At 59.6% G+C, this 17,803-nt stretch overlaps 1 protein-coding gene across 1 annotated transcript in view; it reads right to left on the reverse strand.

Moving 5' to 3' along the window:
* Window positions 1-16,820, reverse strand: part of LSP1 (lymphocyte specific protein 1) — a 40,228-nt gene extending 23,408 nt beyond the window's left edge. The window contains 1 exon segment of the mRNA XM_042904147.1: window positions 16,609-16,820. Within this exon segment, the coding sequence (XP_042760081.1) occupies window positions 16,609-16,676 (68 nt within the window). The 5' untranslated portion in view covers window positions 16,677-16,820.
* Window positions 16,821-17,803: the final 983 nt, after the last annotated feature.

Consider the following 17,803-nt stretch of genomic DNA (forward strand, 5'->3'; position numbering starts at 1 on the left):
TGCCACACCTGCCGTGCCCCATCGGTGCCTCCAGGGTGTCCCCTGCTCACCCAGGACAGCAGCTTGACACTGGGTTTCAGAACGGAGCCACGGTTACCACCGGACAGGTGTTTGTGGCCCACGTCCTCCTGCGACGAGGGACGTGTGCCCAGCCCGCATCGGGGCTCCTTCTGTCATCCCCAATGTACGGTACAACTGCCCTCTTGGGCCTCAGTTTCCCCACTTGTTAAGCAGCGCTGGTGAGCCCCGGGGCTTGACCCCCGGTGCCCCTTGGTCCTCTGGCCACAGAAGTTTCTGGATGGGGACAGCAGCAGTGACCCCTGGGCGGCCACATCCCAGCTGGGCAGGGAGGAGGAGGCCCACCTGAGACGCATGGTCCTGCATGAGGGTCCCCTGGTCAGCCGCTCAGGGGGGGGCCTGGCAGAGCCAGAAAAGAACACACGTGAAGCCTGGCAGCTGACTCGTGGGGTCCACCTTATGAGTGGGAGGGGGGGGCGGGTGGCTGCAAGGGAGTGTGTCCTGACCCTGGAGCAGGGGGCCCTGGAGCCATGCCTGCGTGGGGCCGGGAGAGAGCCATCACTCAGGGTCTGAGGGACCCGACTGTCCCGAGCCGGAGGGGTGCCGGCTGCTCTCAGCCGACCCGCACCCCTTGTCCCTCCTCCTTCCCGGAGTCAGGGCTTGGGTGGAGCTGGGAGTGCTGAGATGCCTGTCTCTCCCTCCAGGAGCTTGCAGTCTGCCCAGCGCGCCCCATGCTGTCAAAGGAGAAGCCAAGGCAGGCTGCATGGAGGAGGCAGCATTTCAGCTAGGCCTTAGACGCCTGGAAGGGTAGAGGAGGAGGAAGGACATTGCAGGTGGCTCAGAGTGAGGCCACGAGAGGCCCGTGGCATGGAGCAGGGGCTCTGAGCCCACCTCTGGCCCTTTGCCTCTGCTCTCTCTCTCGTCCTCTTCGGGGTAGGTACCAGCAGACCACTACTTTACAAAGGGGGAAACTGAGGTCCAGGGAGGACAGGGTCCCGGACCAAAGCCCTACGATGCAGGAGCCAGGATTTCAGCTGGGGAAAATCTGCCTCTGAGGCCCAAGCACTCACCGCGGCCCTGTGGCATCTCCCACGCAGGGCTGGTGCGCTACGGGGGGTGGTGAGTGTGGCCGCAGAGTCCGGCTCCCTCGTCTGTAAGGCAAGGGGTCACAGGGTGGTCCCCAGGGGCCGGCGGGAGCACATCGAGGCCTCGGAAGCGGTGCTGGAGACCCACTTCTTGCCCTGGGAGCGGCGGGCCGGGGCGGAGGCCCCAGGGCCAGGAGAAGGTCTCTGGGGAGACCGCGGCCCGGCCGAGGCCAGGCGGGTGTGCAGGTGGGAGAGAAGGAGGGCGCGCGGCCGGCGGAGCCGAACTAACAGCGGCCGGCGCACGTGCGCACGGCCCACACCCTGCCCACGGCGCCCCGGTCCTGCCCGCCCTGCCCCAGCCCGGGCCGGAGGGCACCTACCTCACGAGGTTCTCCAGGCCCCTTTTGCTGGAACTTCTCCTCAGGAGGGCAGAGCCACTCATGCCTCCGGCCCGGCGACCTGGCCTGACCCCAGCCCTGGGGACGCGGCTGCTCCTTCTTCAAAGGCTGCCGGCCTCTGTCTGCTGCCCTCCCCCTGCTCCTCCTCCTCCACCGGGACCCCTCTCCCCCCTTCCTCTCTTCTTTCTCTCTCCCGTCCCCTCCTTTGCTCCCTCGTCCCCTGTCCCTGTCCCTGGATCGGAGCTGTCGCTCCCTCTGTCTGGCTGTCTGGTCTCTCTGCCTCTGACGCCCCCTCCCACGTCTGCTCTCCCCCTCTGCCTGTCTGTGACCTGTGTCTCTCCACCGGGGGGGGGGGGGGGGGTCTCCGGGGCTGGCTCCCTGCTGGCTGTCCCCGGGGGGCCGGGTGCCCCTGTCCCCCCCCCTCCCCCCCCCCCCCAGTCTGTGCGGCCTCACGCGCTCTGTGGGTCTCCCCTTCAGGACGCCTAGCAGCCGTTTCCCTTTTGTTCCCCCCAGCCCCCTTCTCCCCCCTCGGCCTCCTCCCCCTCCCCCTCCCCCTCCTTCCGAGACTAGTAAAAATGTCAGAGAGAAAACCCTCCAGCCCAGCAGCTCCGGGGCTTAGCGGGACCTCAGCGGCCTGTGATGGGCATCCTGTCCCCTCAGTCACCTTGGCGGCCGCCGCCCTCACTCACTCTCCAGCCCCCTGCAGCTCATCCCTGCTACCCTCAGGGTATCTCCCCCCTCCCCCCTCCCCCCCCCCCCCACATCTGCCTCTCCATCCCTCCCTGCCTCTCTCCTCGTCCTGGGCCTGGCCTGGCCAGCCCACTGGTCCTCTCCTTTATGGACGTCTTGGATCAAGCCCCCCTGGCCTGCCCCAGCTGGCCTGGGCTCTCGGCTCCTTCCTCGCCAGCCCCCCCCCCCAATCCCTCCCTGCTCCCACACTCAGCCCCTGTCTCCTCTCCTCTCCCTCTGTGGCTCTCTCTGCCCCTATCTCTGTTTCTCTCCCTCCCCCTCCCTCCCTCCCCCTCCCTTCCTCTCCCCTCCCTTCCTCTTCTCCCTCTCTCCCCTCCCTCCCTCCCCCTCCCTCCCTCCCCTCCCTCCTGGTTCTCCAGTTTTCCCCTTGTTTATGCCCAGCTCTCTGCTCCACTTATCACCTCGAGGGGGGAATCCTCTCAGCTCCCCAAATGGGGAGCCCCTGCCCGCCCCGGCCCCTGCCCGACTACCCCGGGAGCTCAGAGCAGGGAGACCCCAGAGGCAGAGACAAACACGGCCAGCCCCGTGCGATACCAGAGAGCACGCCCCCAGGGTGGCCGGTGGGCACAAGGTCAGTGCGGTGCCCTGGCCAGCAGGCCCCCTGCCCCCGTGCGCTGGCCAAGGCCCGGGAGGTGCAGCCCAGCCCACTGTTCCTCTGGTTGGGCTTAGTCGCCGTGACTCACTAGAGAATGCTCGCGGGCGAGTGACCGGACAAGGCGGGAACTGGACTCATGTCGGCGGGGCGTCGCTGAGCCCAGCTCAGTGCCCAGCGGTCTTACATCCAGCGGCTCGCCCGGCTCACCAGCCCTCACGGCCGCTCTGGGAGGCAGACGCCAACGCACCCAGGTCCCGCGTGGGGAAACCGAGGCACAGACCGGTGTTCGAGGTCTCCGAACTGGGACCGGAGAGCCAGAACCACGACCCGGTCTGCTGACCGCCTGTCCCTGCCGCCCTCTGTCCCCGCAGCACAGTGGCACGGCCCCTCTCACCTCCCCAGCTAGCCTGACCTCGTGCCGGCCCGGGTCCCCAGCTAGCCTGACCTCGTGCCGGCGCGGGTGGCCAGGACTGAGACCACCCGGGGGATGTGTGACCGGACAGAGGCGAGGCTACGATCAGATGGGCGAGCGGCGCACACGCGAGCGAGTCACCGTGAGGGCAGTGAGTGTTGGAGGGGCAGCCCCGTGGGCCCACAGCTCAGGTCCGCAGTGACTCAGGGGCTGGCTGGCCAGCGCAGACTTCGTGGGGGTCACGAAGTCTGGCTCCTTCCGCCCTCCACAGGCTAGTCCCGTGGCCAGTCCTGGAGGGGCACCCGCAGCTCTCCCCTCCCACAACCCCGGGGAAGCCAGAGAACGCGGGTGTTGTGCCCATGACCCATCCCCAGCATCCTGCCAGAGCTGTCCACACCTCAAGCTTCCAGCAGAGCACGGAAAAGGGATGGGGAGCAAGGCCGCAGGGTCGGTCCTCAGGCTGAGCCAGATCACCCAGGGAGAGTGAGCCCGAGCCTCTTTTCCATCTCAACCTGCGCATTCCCCCACCTCCCACCCCCGCCTCCTGTTCTCGGTTCTGGAATCCCAGTCACAGACAGCCAGGAAGGGAATGTGCCAAGGGTTAGTTTGGTTCAAAAGAAGGAAAAATATTCCCATGGGGAGAAGGCTGCCTCGGATGTCAGGAGTTCTCTGTCACTAAGAACTTAAAATAGAATTACGTGATTATCTGTCAGAAATGCCGGTGGGTGGGAGGTGGCAAAAAATAGCTCTTTAAATGCAGCAGCCGGCATTCGTAGCTTTATAACTGGAGCATGTCCTAATAGGAACAACAGGGCAGAGTATTTGACGTCAACTTTCCTGTGGTTTCCCCATGCATCCAGTCATCCACCACTCATCTGTCGTCCACCCACCCACCCATCCACCCTCCATTCATCCATTCGCCCATTCATCATCTATCCATCCTCCTTCCATTCATTTACCCATCTATCAATCATCCATCTATCATCCATCCACCCACCTACCCATCCATCCATCCACCATCCATCCTGCATGCATTATCCATCCATCTACCTTCTATCCGTCCATTCACCCATCCATTCATCATTCGTTACCCATCCATTCACCCACCTACCCATCCATCCCACCATCCATCCTGCATCCATTCACTCATTCACCCATCCATCCATCATCCATTATCCATCCATCTACCTTCTATCCGTCCATTCACCCATCCATTCATCATTCGTTATCCATCCATTCACCCACCTACCCATCCATCCCACCATCCATCCTGCATCCATTCACTCATTCACCCATCCATCCATCATCCATTATCCATCCATCCATCCATCCATCTATCCATCCACCCATCCATCCTCCATCCATTCACCCACCCACCCATCCATCCCACCATCCATCCTGCATCCATTCACTCATTCACCCATCCATCCATCATCCATTATCCATCCATCCATCCATCCATCTATCCATCCACCCATCCATCCTCCATCCATTCACCCACCCACCCATCCATCCCACCATCCATCCTGCATCCATTCACTCATTCACCCATCCATCCATCATCCATTATCCATCCATCCATCCATCTATCCATCCACCCATCCATCCTCCATCCATTCACCCACCCACCCATCCATCCCACCATCCATCCTGCATCCATTCACTCATTCACCCATCCATCCATCATCCATTATCCATCCATCCATCCATCCATCTATCCATCCACCCATCCATCCTCCATCCATTCACCCACCCACCCATCCATCCCACCATCCATCTTCCAACCATTATCCATCCATCAGTCCACCCTCCATCTGTCCATCCACCCATCCACTCATCTACCCACCACTCATCCATCCATCCATCCACTCATCCATTCATCCATCCATCTATTTACCCTCCATCCATCCACTATTCATCCATCCATCATCCACCCATCCTCTCTATATAGTTATTTTTTCCCCATAGATCATTATTAGCACATCAACTTCTCAGGATATCTATATATTCATTTACCCAAATAAGAACAAGATATCCTTCCATCAATCCATTCAATCATTTATCAATACATATATATCTGTGTCTATTCATCTTTCTTTACATGTCTCCATTGAGCGAGTATCTATCCATCTAACCATCCACCCACTCATCCACCCCTCCATTCATCCATCCACTCCCTCTACACACACACACATCCATCCATCTATTTATCTAAATGTCATAATACATATAAAACACTTAGAAGAAGCATCCATCCACTTGGAGCATGATAACCACTCATATAGATAGTTACCTATGTGTTCAACTGTCAATTTTATATCTATTTGCCTAGCTACCCAACCAGTGAACTATCTGTTCATTCTTTAATATATCCTCTATCTCTCCAAATATTTTTCTGTCCTCACTTTCATTCATATCTCCAAAGTATTTACTATTAATCAATCTCATTCATACACTCACTCATATATATGTCCATCCATCTTCCCATATAGCAGGTCATGTATATGTGCGTAAACACATATCTGTTTATCTTTCCATATATGTGTTTGCCAATTACTTTGACCATTAAGCCATCCAAATGAGTTAATACTTAAAATAGTTGCTGCAACCTGGTAAACCTCCAAAAAAAGTTACTATTACTTTCATCCGTACTATCGCTCATCCATATTTCATCTAAGCCACCATCCATGTATTCATACCTCCAATTATCCTCAAAGATTTGTTCAATCTATTCATATAATTTTCAACACTTACTGTATTCACTTTTTAGGTACTGGGGATTTAGCATTAACAAAGTCCCTGTTCTCACAGGATGACATTTTAGCTAGAACAACAACGAAAACAAACAAGTATATATTGTAATATATCAAATGATGGTAAATGCTATAGAAAATATAATTCAGGGTGGGAGGATATGGAGTTCTGGAGGATATATGATAGTCAAAGAAAACCCCTTAGGAAGGAATAAGCTTTTCCTTATTTGAAAAGAGACTTGAGAAATATTAGCGTCAGCTATATACATTGGTGGGAGAAAGTGTCCTAGAAAGAGAGAACAGTGAGTGAAAACCTCCTGATTCAGGTGTATCTGTTCATCAGTCTATCTCTTCCATAGTTTATCTAGCTTATCCACCCAACCACATGTCTATTTACTCACTGTCTGTCTTTCCATTCATCTACTATTTCCTATTTTTGCCAATCTGTCCATTGGATTGATTCTACTTATTTTTTTAATTAGAATGTTTTTGAATGTTTCTTTGTTTTTGAGAGAGAGAGAGAAAGGGCACGAGTGGAAGAGGGACAGAGAGAGAGGGAGATACAGAATTTGAAGGAGGCTCCAGGCTCTGAGCTGTCAGCACAGAGCCCAATGCAGGGCTTGAACCCAAAAACCGTGAGATCATGACCTAAGCCAAAGTCGGATGCTCAACCAACTGAGCCACCCAGGCGCCCCTCCATTAGATTGATTTTAGATCAATGGATCAATTTTGTCCATTGATTTTAGATCTGTCCATCTAAAACTCTATCCATTATCCATCCATATGTCTTTTATTATTATTTTTATCATTATTATTTTATTATTGATGTTTTAGTTAATATACAATGCAATATTGATTTTAGAAGTAGAATTCAGTAATTCATCATTTATATACAATTCCGAGTGCTCATCGCAACAAGTTCCTTCTTTTTTTAAAAATTTTTAAAAATCTTTATTTTTGAGAGAGAGAGACAGCATGTGAGGGGAGGAGGAGCAGAGAGAGAGGGAGACACAGAATCTGAAGCAGGCTCCAGGCTCTGAGCTGTCAGCACAGAGCCTTACGTGGGGCTCGAACTCATGAACTGTGAGATCATAACCTGAGCCGAAGTTGGACACTCAACCGACTGAGCCATCCAGGCGCCCCACAAGTTCCTTCTTAATACACATTATCCCTCTAACCTACCTCCCACCCACCTGCCTCCATCAGTCCTCAGTTTGTTCTCTATCATTAAAAGTCTTCTGTGGTTGGTTTCCCTTTCATCCATATGTCTTCATAACCTTCTATTAGTCTACCAATGAGCTATCTGTCAACATGCCATCCAATTACCCACGAGCTTATCCATACTTCCATTCCATGTGTCCATTCACCAATCCATCCATCCATCCATCCATTTACCCACCCACCCACCCACCTATCCATCCATCCATCTTCCATACCTACATACATCTATCCACACATCCATCTACCCATCCATCATCTATCCACTCATCCATCATCCATTCACACAGCTATCCCTCTGTCCATTCATCCATCATTCATCACCCACCCACCCACCCATCCATTATTCATCATCCATCCACCCGCCCATCATCTACCTACACATCCATCCATCTGTCCATCCATCCATCTGTCCATCTATCCACCCATCCATAATCTGTCTACACAAACATCTATCTGTCCATCCATCCATTCATCATCCATCAATTCATTATCCACCCATCGACTCACCCACCCATCCATCTATCCACCCACCATCCATCCATCCCTTATCCATCTATCCATCATTCATCTATCCATTCATCCTCCCACCATCTATCCGTCCACCCATCCATCTACCCTTCATCCATCCATTCCTCCATTATCCATCATCCATCCATCCATTCAACTGTTCCTAATTCCTACCTTTCTTCACCCACTTTTCCTTTCATTCAGACTTTTCTCCATCATTAAGTCTTTTAGTTTCTTTTTTTCTTTTTTCTGTGACTAAGACATGGCTCATAAGCTTGTAGTCCAAGAAGATAAAAGAGAAGACTCTCATGGCCCGGTAGGCTGAGTGCCAAAATAGAGCTTAAATAAGGACCAGAGAAGTAGGAATGTGTCCTCAACACACACACGCTCACAGAGTGGTATACCAATGAAAGATGCAATAGGCACCCAGGTGGGGGTGGGGAGAAGGGGTAAGAGGGTGACCTCATGGCTCCTAGTGGCCCTGGATAGAGAAATGTCTCTGGTTTACATTGGAGGCAGCCTCCAAATGCCCTGAGCCCTCATCTGTCTTATGTGGGCCTCAACCCAGCAGAGAGAGAAGAGCCAGGGAGGTGGGTGTAGTAAGAAAGCTGGGACTGGGTTGGGAGTGAGACCAAGGGAAAGACTGAAGGTTTCTTTCTAGGTTCCTCCAGAAACAACTGGCTAGATCCATCTGTCCTGAGTCCCACTTCTCTCCTGAGAGGTGGTACCTGGGGGAGGACGAGAAGGCAGCCTTGGGTTACCTTGGCAGCAAAACTATAAAAATAACGAGTTATGCCCAGGAAGGGGGACAGACGCCTATGGAGTGCGGGGCTGTGCTCCTCCCTGGGAGCAGGAAGGAGCAGCATCTGAGGTCCCATCTGCCAAGCACAAAGCAGGGCAGTGACTGTCCCCCTCTCCTCCCACACAGTCCATGTGGCAGCTGAGGAAGCCGAGGCTCTGGGGGGTGGGGGAACTGGTGCAGAACTTGCCACCCCCTCCCCCCACACACTGCTACTGTTACACCCCACCTCTGCTGGCTGTCCCTGCTGCCTTCTGAACAACAATACAGCTGCCCCTGTGGCAGGCTCCAAGGTCCGAGTCCCTCCTACTCTTGCCGGGGGGAGGTGGGTGCCTTGGAGGGGGTTATAGGCAGGCTCTGGGTTCCCAGACAGTCCCTCCCTGCCAGCCAGTAGGACTAGACAGTGGTCCATCCACCACCCCACCAGCTCCCAACTTGGCAGCTTGGAGGCAGTTAGCTGATGGAGTTTGGACAGGGCTGCCCCCCCCAGGAAAGGGTGAGGGGCTTTCCTCCCCACCTCCTGCCCCCCACTTCTTAATGGCCTGTGTCCGGCACCACAAGGCTCTGCTGGCCAACAGGGTTAGGAGGCCTGATTTCCAATATTCCCTCAGCTCCTATCCGCCCCACACCCCACATAGACCCCCAGCCCCCCTGTCCAGGCTCATGGGGTGGGGGCAGGGGCGGGACGGGGCTGGCCTGTGGCTATGTACTCCTACCCCTAGGAAGGTTTGAGAACTCCTTTTGCTGGTTGCCCTGGATCCCCAATATCCGAGAAGATGTTAGGAGCCCCTGGAAAGAGGCTTCCCTGAGATGAACTGGCTGTGGGCCCTGGGAGCGACGCCTCTTGAAAAAATCAGCTTGTTCTGATAGGGCCAGGTCCCATTTCTGCCTTTGGGGAGGTCTCTGGAGGTGACTTCTCAGCTATGCCTTATTCTGGATGGGCCTCAGGGAGCACCGGCCTCACCCATACGGGAACCCGCTGGGAGCAGAGCCATCAGGCAGCCCTGTGTGGGGTTATTGAGCACCTCTGAGAGGCAGCCCAGATACCCTGGGCCCCCTGGGCCTGCACCCCAACCTTGAGCCAGAGCGGGTCCCAGAGCAGGTTGTTAGGACACACACCTCCAAGCTGGGGTCAGCCAGTGTCCCTCCAGGTTTGGGACAGTGTCTCTTGGCAGTTCATTCGGCCCTTAAAGCCTTGGTTTCTCCCCGTCAAGTGCCTCACTGGCTAACGGGAACCTCTGTTTGAAGAGCTTGGTGAAGGCTGGAACATGGGGAAACTGAGGCCTCAGGGGTGGGGCTTACTTGTTCCAGAAAGAGCCATACCTCTGGGACCCTGTGCCCCTCCTCCTGCTCCTCCCCCTGCACTGGGGGCTCAGACCCCAGGAGAGCAAAGCTCAAGCCCTCAGCCTCACTGCTGGGACCCTCATCTTCCCAACTGAGGGCCCACCCACCACTCTGGCAACCTCTGAGGGAGACTGAGGCAGAGGCGAGCTAGTGGGGTCGTGCAGGCCAGCCACCGCACGGAACTACAGTGTCACCCTGTCTGGGGCCTGCCTTATTCTGGTCCCTGAGACCCTCCTGGTGCTGCCCCTGTGTGCCTCCAGCATTGTTTGTATGAGGAGGCAGATGGGGACCAGGGAGGGGGCCAGGATGCAGGAGAGGATTTCCGACTTCCTGAATCAGCAGCAGGGGGGGGGGGGGCTGCAATGTCCCCAAGTATGGTGTGGTGTCCTCTCCCTGTCCCCCACCTAGGGAAAGAATGTGACAGGGCCCAGAGGGAAGGCAAGAGGAAGCCAGTGACCTCCGCCAGCCCAGGCACGGGAGAAGGCATCCATCATCTGGGCTGAGCTCAGCCTCCCCCTCCCTGGGAAATTTCCGGGCGCCGGAGACCCCTGACCCGGAGGGAGGAGGAGAGGGGGCCCACCTGGGAGTCTAAGGCCTGACCCAGCTCTGACTGCAGTCCTCAGGTCTGGAGCCTGGGCAGGGCTGGGAAGGAGCCCTGGGGAGCCACACCCAGGGCACCCACCCGCAGCCCACCGCCAAGGCCAGCACCTGCTTCCACTCTCCCTCCTTCACGGCCTGGGGCACTGCCTGCTGCCCCAGAGCCGTGCGCCCCAGCTCTGCCAGGTGGTGTCCAGCCCTGCTGGGAGGGCGAGGGGTGAAGGACCACCAGGGGGTCTGGCTATGTGTGGGGGTCCTGACCCGTGGGGTGCTGCCCCTCCAGGGCCACAGGCCCCTCCCACCCTGGCTCCCTTAGGGAGTCAGGAGGATGAAGTCCAGGGTGTCCACAGCCCCCAGGCTAGCTCAGCTCCCTCCTTCAGACGCCAGCCACCCATAGCCCGAGGGAACTTGTGGCCTCCTTCCTGAAGACCCTGGGGTCCAAAGAGCAAGGCCAAGGGCTTCTGCAGGGACAGATAGCCCAGAAGGGGACTCTGCCCAGGGTGGCCCCGAAGGTGGTCCCTGCCCTCTCTTAGGTCTCTGCCCTGCCTCTTAGCTCCACACATGGAGAAGTACTGGGGCAGCATCCCTGAATCACCAGGAGCCATGCCCTGCCTGCGGGGCAGCGGGGGTCAGGAGCCCAGGGGGCAGGGAAACAGCGGCTTACCCAAACCTGGCCCCCAACAGGGTCCTCAGGGCCAGAGCTGCCCAATCAGTCGGGGGCGGGGGTTGGTGCTTAGGACCAGGGCTCCCAGTCAGGACTAGGGCCCCAGGACGGGACCAGGGTCCCAGGATGGGACCAGGGCTCCCAGAATAGGGCCAGGATCCAGGATAGGACCAGGGCTCCAGGATAGAACCAGGCTTTCCAGGATACGATCATGGCTCCCAGGACAGGACCAGGGCTCCAGGACAGGACCAGGGTTCCCAAGGTAGGATCAGGGCTCCCAGGACAGAAATGGGCTTCCAGGATAGAACCAGGACTCCAGGACTGACCAGGGCTCCAGGACAGGAGCAGGGCTCAAGGACAGGACCAGGGATCCTGGACAGGACCAGGTCTCCAGGACAGGACCAGGGTTCCCAAGGTAGGATCAGGGCTCCCAGGACAGAAATGGGCTTCCAGGATAGAACCAGGACTCCAGGACTGACCAGGGCTCTAGGACAGGACCAGGACTCCAAGACAGGACCAGGGATCCTGGACAGGACCAGGTCTCCAGGACAGGACCAGGGTTCCCAAGGTAGGATCAGGGCTCCCAGGACAGAAATAGGCCTCCAGGACAGGACCAAGGCTCCCAAGACAAGACCAGGGCTCCAGGACAGGACCAGGGCCCCAGGACAGGACCAGGGCTCCAGGACAGGACCAAGACTCCAGGACAGGTCCAGGGCTCCAGGACAGGACCAGGGATCCTGGACAGGACCAGGTCTCCAGGACAGGACCAGGTCTCCAGGACAGGACCAGGGTTCCCAAGGTAGGATCAGGGCTCCCAGGACAGAAATAGGCCTCCAGGATAGGACCAGGACTCCAGGACAGGACCAAGGTTCCCAGGACAGAACCAGGGCTCCAGGACAGGACCAGGGCTCCAGGATAGGACCAGGGCTCCAGGATAGGACCAAGGCTCCAGGACAGGACCAGGGCTCCAGGACAGGACCAAGGTTCCCAGGACAGAACCAGGGCTCCAGGACAGGACCAGGGCTCCAGGATAGGACCAGGGCTCCAGGATAGGACCAAGGCTCCAGGACAGGACCAGGGCTCCAGGACAGGACCAAGGTTCCCAGGACAGAACCAGGGCTCCAGGACAGGACCAGGGTTCCCAAGGTAGGATCAGGGCTCCCAGGACAGAAACAGGCCTCCAGGACAGGACCAAGGCTCCCAAGACAAGACCAGGGCTCCAGGACAGGACCAGGGCTCCAGGACAGGACCAAGGTTCCCAGGACAGAACCAGGGCTCCAGGACAGGACCAAGGTTCCCAGGACAGAATCAGGGCTCCAGGACAGGACCAGGGTTCCCAAGGTAGGATCAGGGCTCCCAGGACAGAAACAGGCCTCCAGGACAGGACCAAGGCTCCCAAGACAAGACCAGGGCTCCAAGACAGGACCAGGGCTCCAGGACAGGACCAAGGTTCCCAGGACAGAACGAGGGCTCCAGGACAGGACCAGGGCTCCAGGACAGGACCAAGGTTCCCAGGACAGGACCAGGGCTCCACAATAGGACCAGGGCTCCAGGACAGGACAAGGGCCCCAGGACAGGACCAAGGTTCCCAGGACGGAACCAGGGCTCCAGGACAGGACCAGGGCTCCAGGACAGGACCAAGGTTCCCAGGACAGAATCAGGGCTCCAGGACAGGACCAAGGCTCCCAGGACAGGACCAGGGCCCCAGGACAGGACCAAGACTCCCAAGACAAGACCAGAGCTCCAGGACAGGACCAGGACTCCAGGACAGGGCCAGGGCCCCAGGACAGGACCAGGGTTCCCAAGGTAGGATCACGGCTCCCAGGACAGAAACAGGCCTCCAGGATAGGACCAGGACTCCAGGACTGATCAGGATTCCAGGACAAGACCAGGGATCCCAGGACAGGACCAGGGCTCCAGGACAGGACCAAGGCTCCCAAGACAAGACCAGAGCTCCAGGACAGGACCAGGACTCCAGGACAGGTCCAGGGCCCCAGGACAAGACTAGGGCCCCAGGACGGGACCAGGGTCCCAGGATAGGACCAGGGCTCCCAGAATAGGACCAGGCCTCAGGATAGGACCAGGGCTCCAGGATAGAACCAGGCTTTCCAGGATATGATCATGGTTCCCAGGACAGGACCAGGGCTCTAGGACAGGACCAGGGTTCCCAAGGTAGGATCAGGGCTCCCAGGACAGAAATAGGCCTCCAGGATAGGACCAGGACTCCAGGACTGACCAGGGCTCCAGGACAGGAGCAGGGCTCCAGGACAGGGCCAGGGTCCCAGGACAGGACCAGGGCCCCAGGACAGGACCAGGACTCCAGGACAGGACCAGGGGTCCAGGACAGGACCAAGGCTCCCAGGACAGGACCAGGGCCCCAGGACAGGACCAAGACTCCCAAGACAAGACCAGAGCTCCAGGACAGGACCAGGACTCCAGGACAGGGCCAGGGCCCCAGGACAGGACCAGGGTTCCCAAGGTAGGATCACAGCTCCCAGGACAGAAACAGGCCTCCAGGATAGGACCAGGACTCCAGGACTGACCAGGGATCCCAGGACAAGACCAGGGATCCCAGGACAGGACCAGGGCCCCAGGACAGGACCAGGACTCCAGGACAGGACCAGGGGTCCAGGACAGGACCAAGGCTCCCAAGAAAAGACCAGGGCTCCAGGATAGGATCAGGGATCCCAGGACAGGACTAGGGCTCCCAGGCTGGGGCTTGACCACAGGCAGTGGCAGATGCAAAGGAAGCCGAGGGCAGTGGTCACTGCAGGTGGGCCTGATGGGCCTTTGGAAACCTGGCAATGGGGCAGGACAGCCAGGCAGGGCTTGGAAGGAAAGTCTGCAGTGACTCTGGCACCTGTCAGAACTCGGAGGTGCTTTTAGCAAATCTTGGAGGGGAAGTGAGGTCTGAGGACCCAGGGCCGGCCTGCAGGTGCCTCCGGAGGTATGGCTTTTGCTGCCCCGTGGTGAATGGTTCCACATGTGGGGTCCAGTGGCCTCGTGGAGAAAGAGCATGCTGGGGACAGGGGTACAGAGACCCCCGGGAGAGGGCATCCTTGCCAAGCTGGGGAGCAGGCCGGGCCAGGGCAGGGGCGAGGCCCGTCTGCAGTGTGGGGCAGCTCTCCTGTCACGTGGACATGGGGAGGGCCCAGCACAGCCTGGTCTGGCCCTGCTGAAGTTCGGGGTGCACGCTGGGGGTGCACATGGGGCCTCCAAGGGGTTGGGATTCAGGGATCCAGACCTGCCAAGCCCAGGACCCTGGGACATCTTGAGACTCCCTTCCATGCACTGTGTGGAGGCCCTGTCCCCGCTCTCCTCAGGGTCTCAGGTCCATGGTTCCCCACAGGGAGGGGTGCAGGGCCACACCTCAGCTCCACCAGGGGGCCCCACAGAGACCCGTGGTCCTGGCCAGCCCTGTGGGACCCCACAGCTGGGCAGCCAGAGCAAGGAGAGGGTATCTTGACCTGGCCCACAAGTGGGACAGAGGAGGGGCAAACACCCTGCCCAGGGCACGTTGTTGGGGTACGCCCCAGTCCTAGGCCCTAATGTGAGGTTCTGAGAGGAGAGGCCCCATCCTGGGGCTGTCTGAGGGAGGTGGTCCCATTCCATAGCAGTCTGAGGGGCGTTGGCCCCATCCTGAGGCAGTCTGAGAGGGGAAGCCTCATCCTGGGGGCAGTCTGAGGGAGGTGGCCCAATCCTGGGGCAGTCTGAGGAGGATGGCCCATCCTGGGGCAGTCTGAGAGGGAAAGCCCCCTCCTGGGGTAGTCTGAGGAAGTGGCCCCATCCTGGGGCAGTCTGAGCAGGGTGGCCCCATCCCAGGGCAGTCTGAGGGGGGTGACCCCATCCTGGGGCAGTCTGAGGGAGGTGGCCCCATCTTAGGGCAGTCTGGCAAGGGTTAGTCTGAGGGGGGTGGCCCCATCTTGGAAGAGTCTGAGGGGACAGTCTGAGGGGATAGCCCATCGCCCAGTTGCAGGGGGGAGGCCTGACCTGGCTGGATAGGAGGGGCGATGTCTTGGATGCAGGCAATAGAGGGGGTCTGGGGGCAGGTCTTATCTGGAATGCTCCAGCCCCAACCTGCCCAGCCTTGGCCCTCCTGGGGTCTCCCATGGGGGCTTCCCAGACCACACATCCCCATCCTGGGCAACAGGACTTCTCACCCACTCTGGACAGGAAAATCCCAGTTCCCTTAGTCACCTTGTGAAATGAGAACCGTGCCTCACCCTGGGTCTCAGTTTCGTTCTGACACCACATTGGGGGGGGAGGGGAGGGGTGCTTGGGCGGGGGTCCCAGGCCCTAAGGGGCCAGGGGCATTCAGCCAGCTCTCAGGCCGAGCTCCTGACCGAGCAGGCACAGGTGCCTCCCCGCCTGCCTGGGCCTCGGCCGCGGTCCACGCCGTCCTCTGTGTCCTCCGCCCGCGGGACAGCTGGGGTGGGGGGGTCAAGGAGGGAGGCGGGGATGCCCCGGCCAGGCTGCTCAAGCCGTGCCCTTCTATGGGCACACGGTGGCCGGAGGAACACGAGACAGGCTGATGGGAGGAGACATTCCTGAGTGGGGCACAGCTGTCTGCCGGTCGCCCCCTCCCCCCAGCGCTCGGGCCCCTGAACCCCCGAAGCAGGGCGCCCTGTGGGCCTGGGCGAGGGGAAGGCACCCTTCCACCTGCCTCACGCACACATGCACACTCATGGCAGAGACTTCCAGATCGGTTCCCTCGTTACGAATCAAGACGTCGCCACAGGATCAGGGAGGCGACACCGACCTCAGTGGTTAGAACCCACTGAACAAGTCAGCCCTGAGGCTGTGGGGACCTGGCCTGCGGCTCTGCCCTGCCCAGCAGGTGCTGCGGGGGGCGGGGGTGGGGGAGCAGACGGAGCTGACCAGCAGCGCCCTCCTCTCCATGCTGGTGGCTCTGGCTGTCCTGTCCCTGCACAGGCTGGCACCCAGCGGCTCCGCGGGGCTCCCTGCCCAGCTCCGGGTGTGTGGCACTCCCCTTCTGCCCGCGTCCGCCTCCCGCGCCATCTCTAAGCAACAGCGGCTGCAGCACTGGGAGCAGGCAGCGGCCAGCATGGTCACCTCCGTCACCTGGGCGGGGGCGGGCGGGGCACCCGGCCCGGCCTCCCGCAAGGGCTTCGAGGGTCCTGGGGCCAAGCAGCCCCTCCCGGCCGGGCCCTCCCACCCCCACCTCCTGCCGGGGTAAGGCCCTGAGTCCCTGCCTCGGGGGTCCGGGCCTCCGTGTCCTGGGTCAGCATCCCAGTGGCTGGGGCGCGAAGCCGGCCTCTCCCGCTGAAGCCCGGCTACAGAGGCCGACTGGAGAGACACGCACCCACCGCGGGGTGAGACGGGGACCCCGGGAAGAACCCTGCAGCCGCCTGCTGCCCCAAGTCCCGGCAGCCCCATCCACCCCCAGATTAAGCGCCACCCACTGTAAATGCGAACTCTCCCGCGCGCTCAGAACGGACTCTTACCCGGCGTCTTTGTCCGCCAGGAGCGCCTCCTGCTCCTCGGAGCCAGGGTGGCTGGGAGCCTCTGCCATCGGGCCGGGGTCCGGGCCGCTTGGGGCTGTGCGTGTGCCTGTGACTCCGGCTGCTCCCTCAGGCGGCTGGTCCCAGCGTCCCCCTCCCCCAGCTGGGTTTCACTTCCCCCTTCCGGCTGCAGGTTGAGGTTTGAAGGGCACTGGGGCTGGGGTTGGGGTGTTGTTTTTTAATCTGTTGATGCAAGAGAAGAGAAAAAAAAAAAACCCAACCAGTCATCAGGAAGTGTTAAGCAAGTTGCAAGGGCCAGCGGTGACAGAGAGGGGCCCCGGGAAGGCAGCAGTGCGTGCACGGGCCAGACGGTGTCGGGACGCCCGTCGGGGAGGCCCCGTGGGCTCCTGAATCCCCCACAGTCCTGGATGGAAGTCTGGGCGCGGCAGGCCGTGCATAAGCACCAGGACACGGGTCCGGCCCCCAAGCCTCCACGATAAGCATCATCTCTCTGGACGGAAGCCTCCCGGGAGCGGAGCACAGATGCACCTGTTCTCCGAGCCTCTCGAGGCCACACCTCGGCCCCCCCGGCTGGTCTGAGCTCTTCAGGCCACTGACCGCTGGGGCCCTGCAGAAATGCCCCGTGCCGCACACCCCTGCTTCCTTTACTTTCCTGAGCTGCTGGGTTCCCCGGTCTCCTGCTGCCCCTCCCGGGCTCCTCGCCCCCACACTCACGGAGCTTGGAGCTGACTTGGCACCGTCAGCATCACCAGGCCCTGGAGGTGGGGGCGTAGGGGCTCCCCAGGGAGGCGGGGAGGGCAGTAGCGCCCCCAGAGTGTTCATGCTTCAGGGTGGGGCCTGGCCAAGGGACAAGCCGACTGGGAGGCGGTGAGGCGCCCTCGTCCCCACCCGCACGCACCGAGGAGCCTCCCCATTCAACACTGTGAAGGGGGTCCCGCGCCAGGACTGCGCAGGGCCACCGGGAGCTCTCAGCCTGCTGCCTCCCCCGTCCCCTCTGTGGTTCCCAGGGTCACTCTCGCTGTCCTGCCACGGACCAGGATGCAGTGGCTGGACGTCCGTCCGAGTGGGGGCTGGGCCTCAGCATCGCGGCCAGCATCCCCAGGGACACGGGCCACCCCGGATCGGCCCGCCATTTGGTCCTTCCTCTGCCCCTACGGTGAGGTCGGCCCCAACATCA

Source organism: Panthera leo, chromosome D1 (genome assembly GCF_018350215.1).
Source record: "Panthera leo isolate Ple1 chromosome D1, P.leo_Ple1_pat1.1, whole genome shotgun sequence".
Lineage (NCBI taxonomy): Eukaryota > Metazoa > Chordata > Mammalia > Carnivora > Felidae > Panthera > Panthera leo.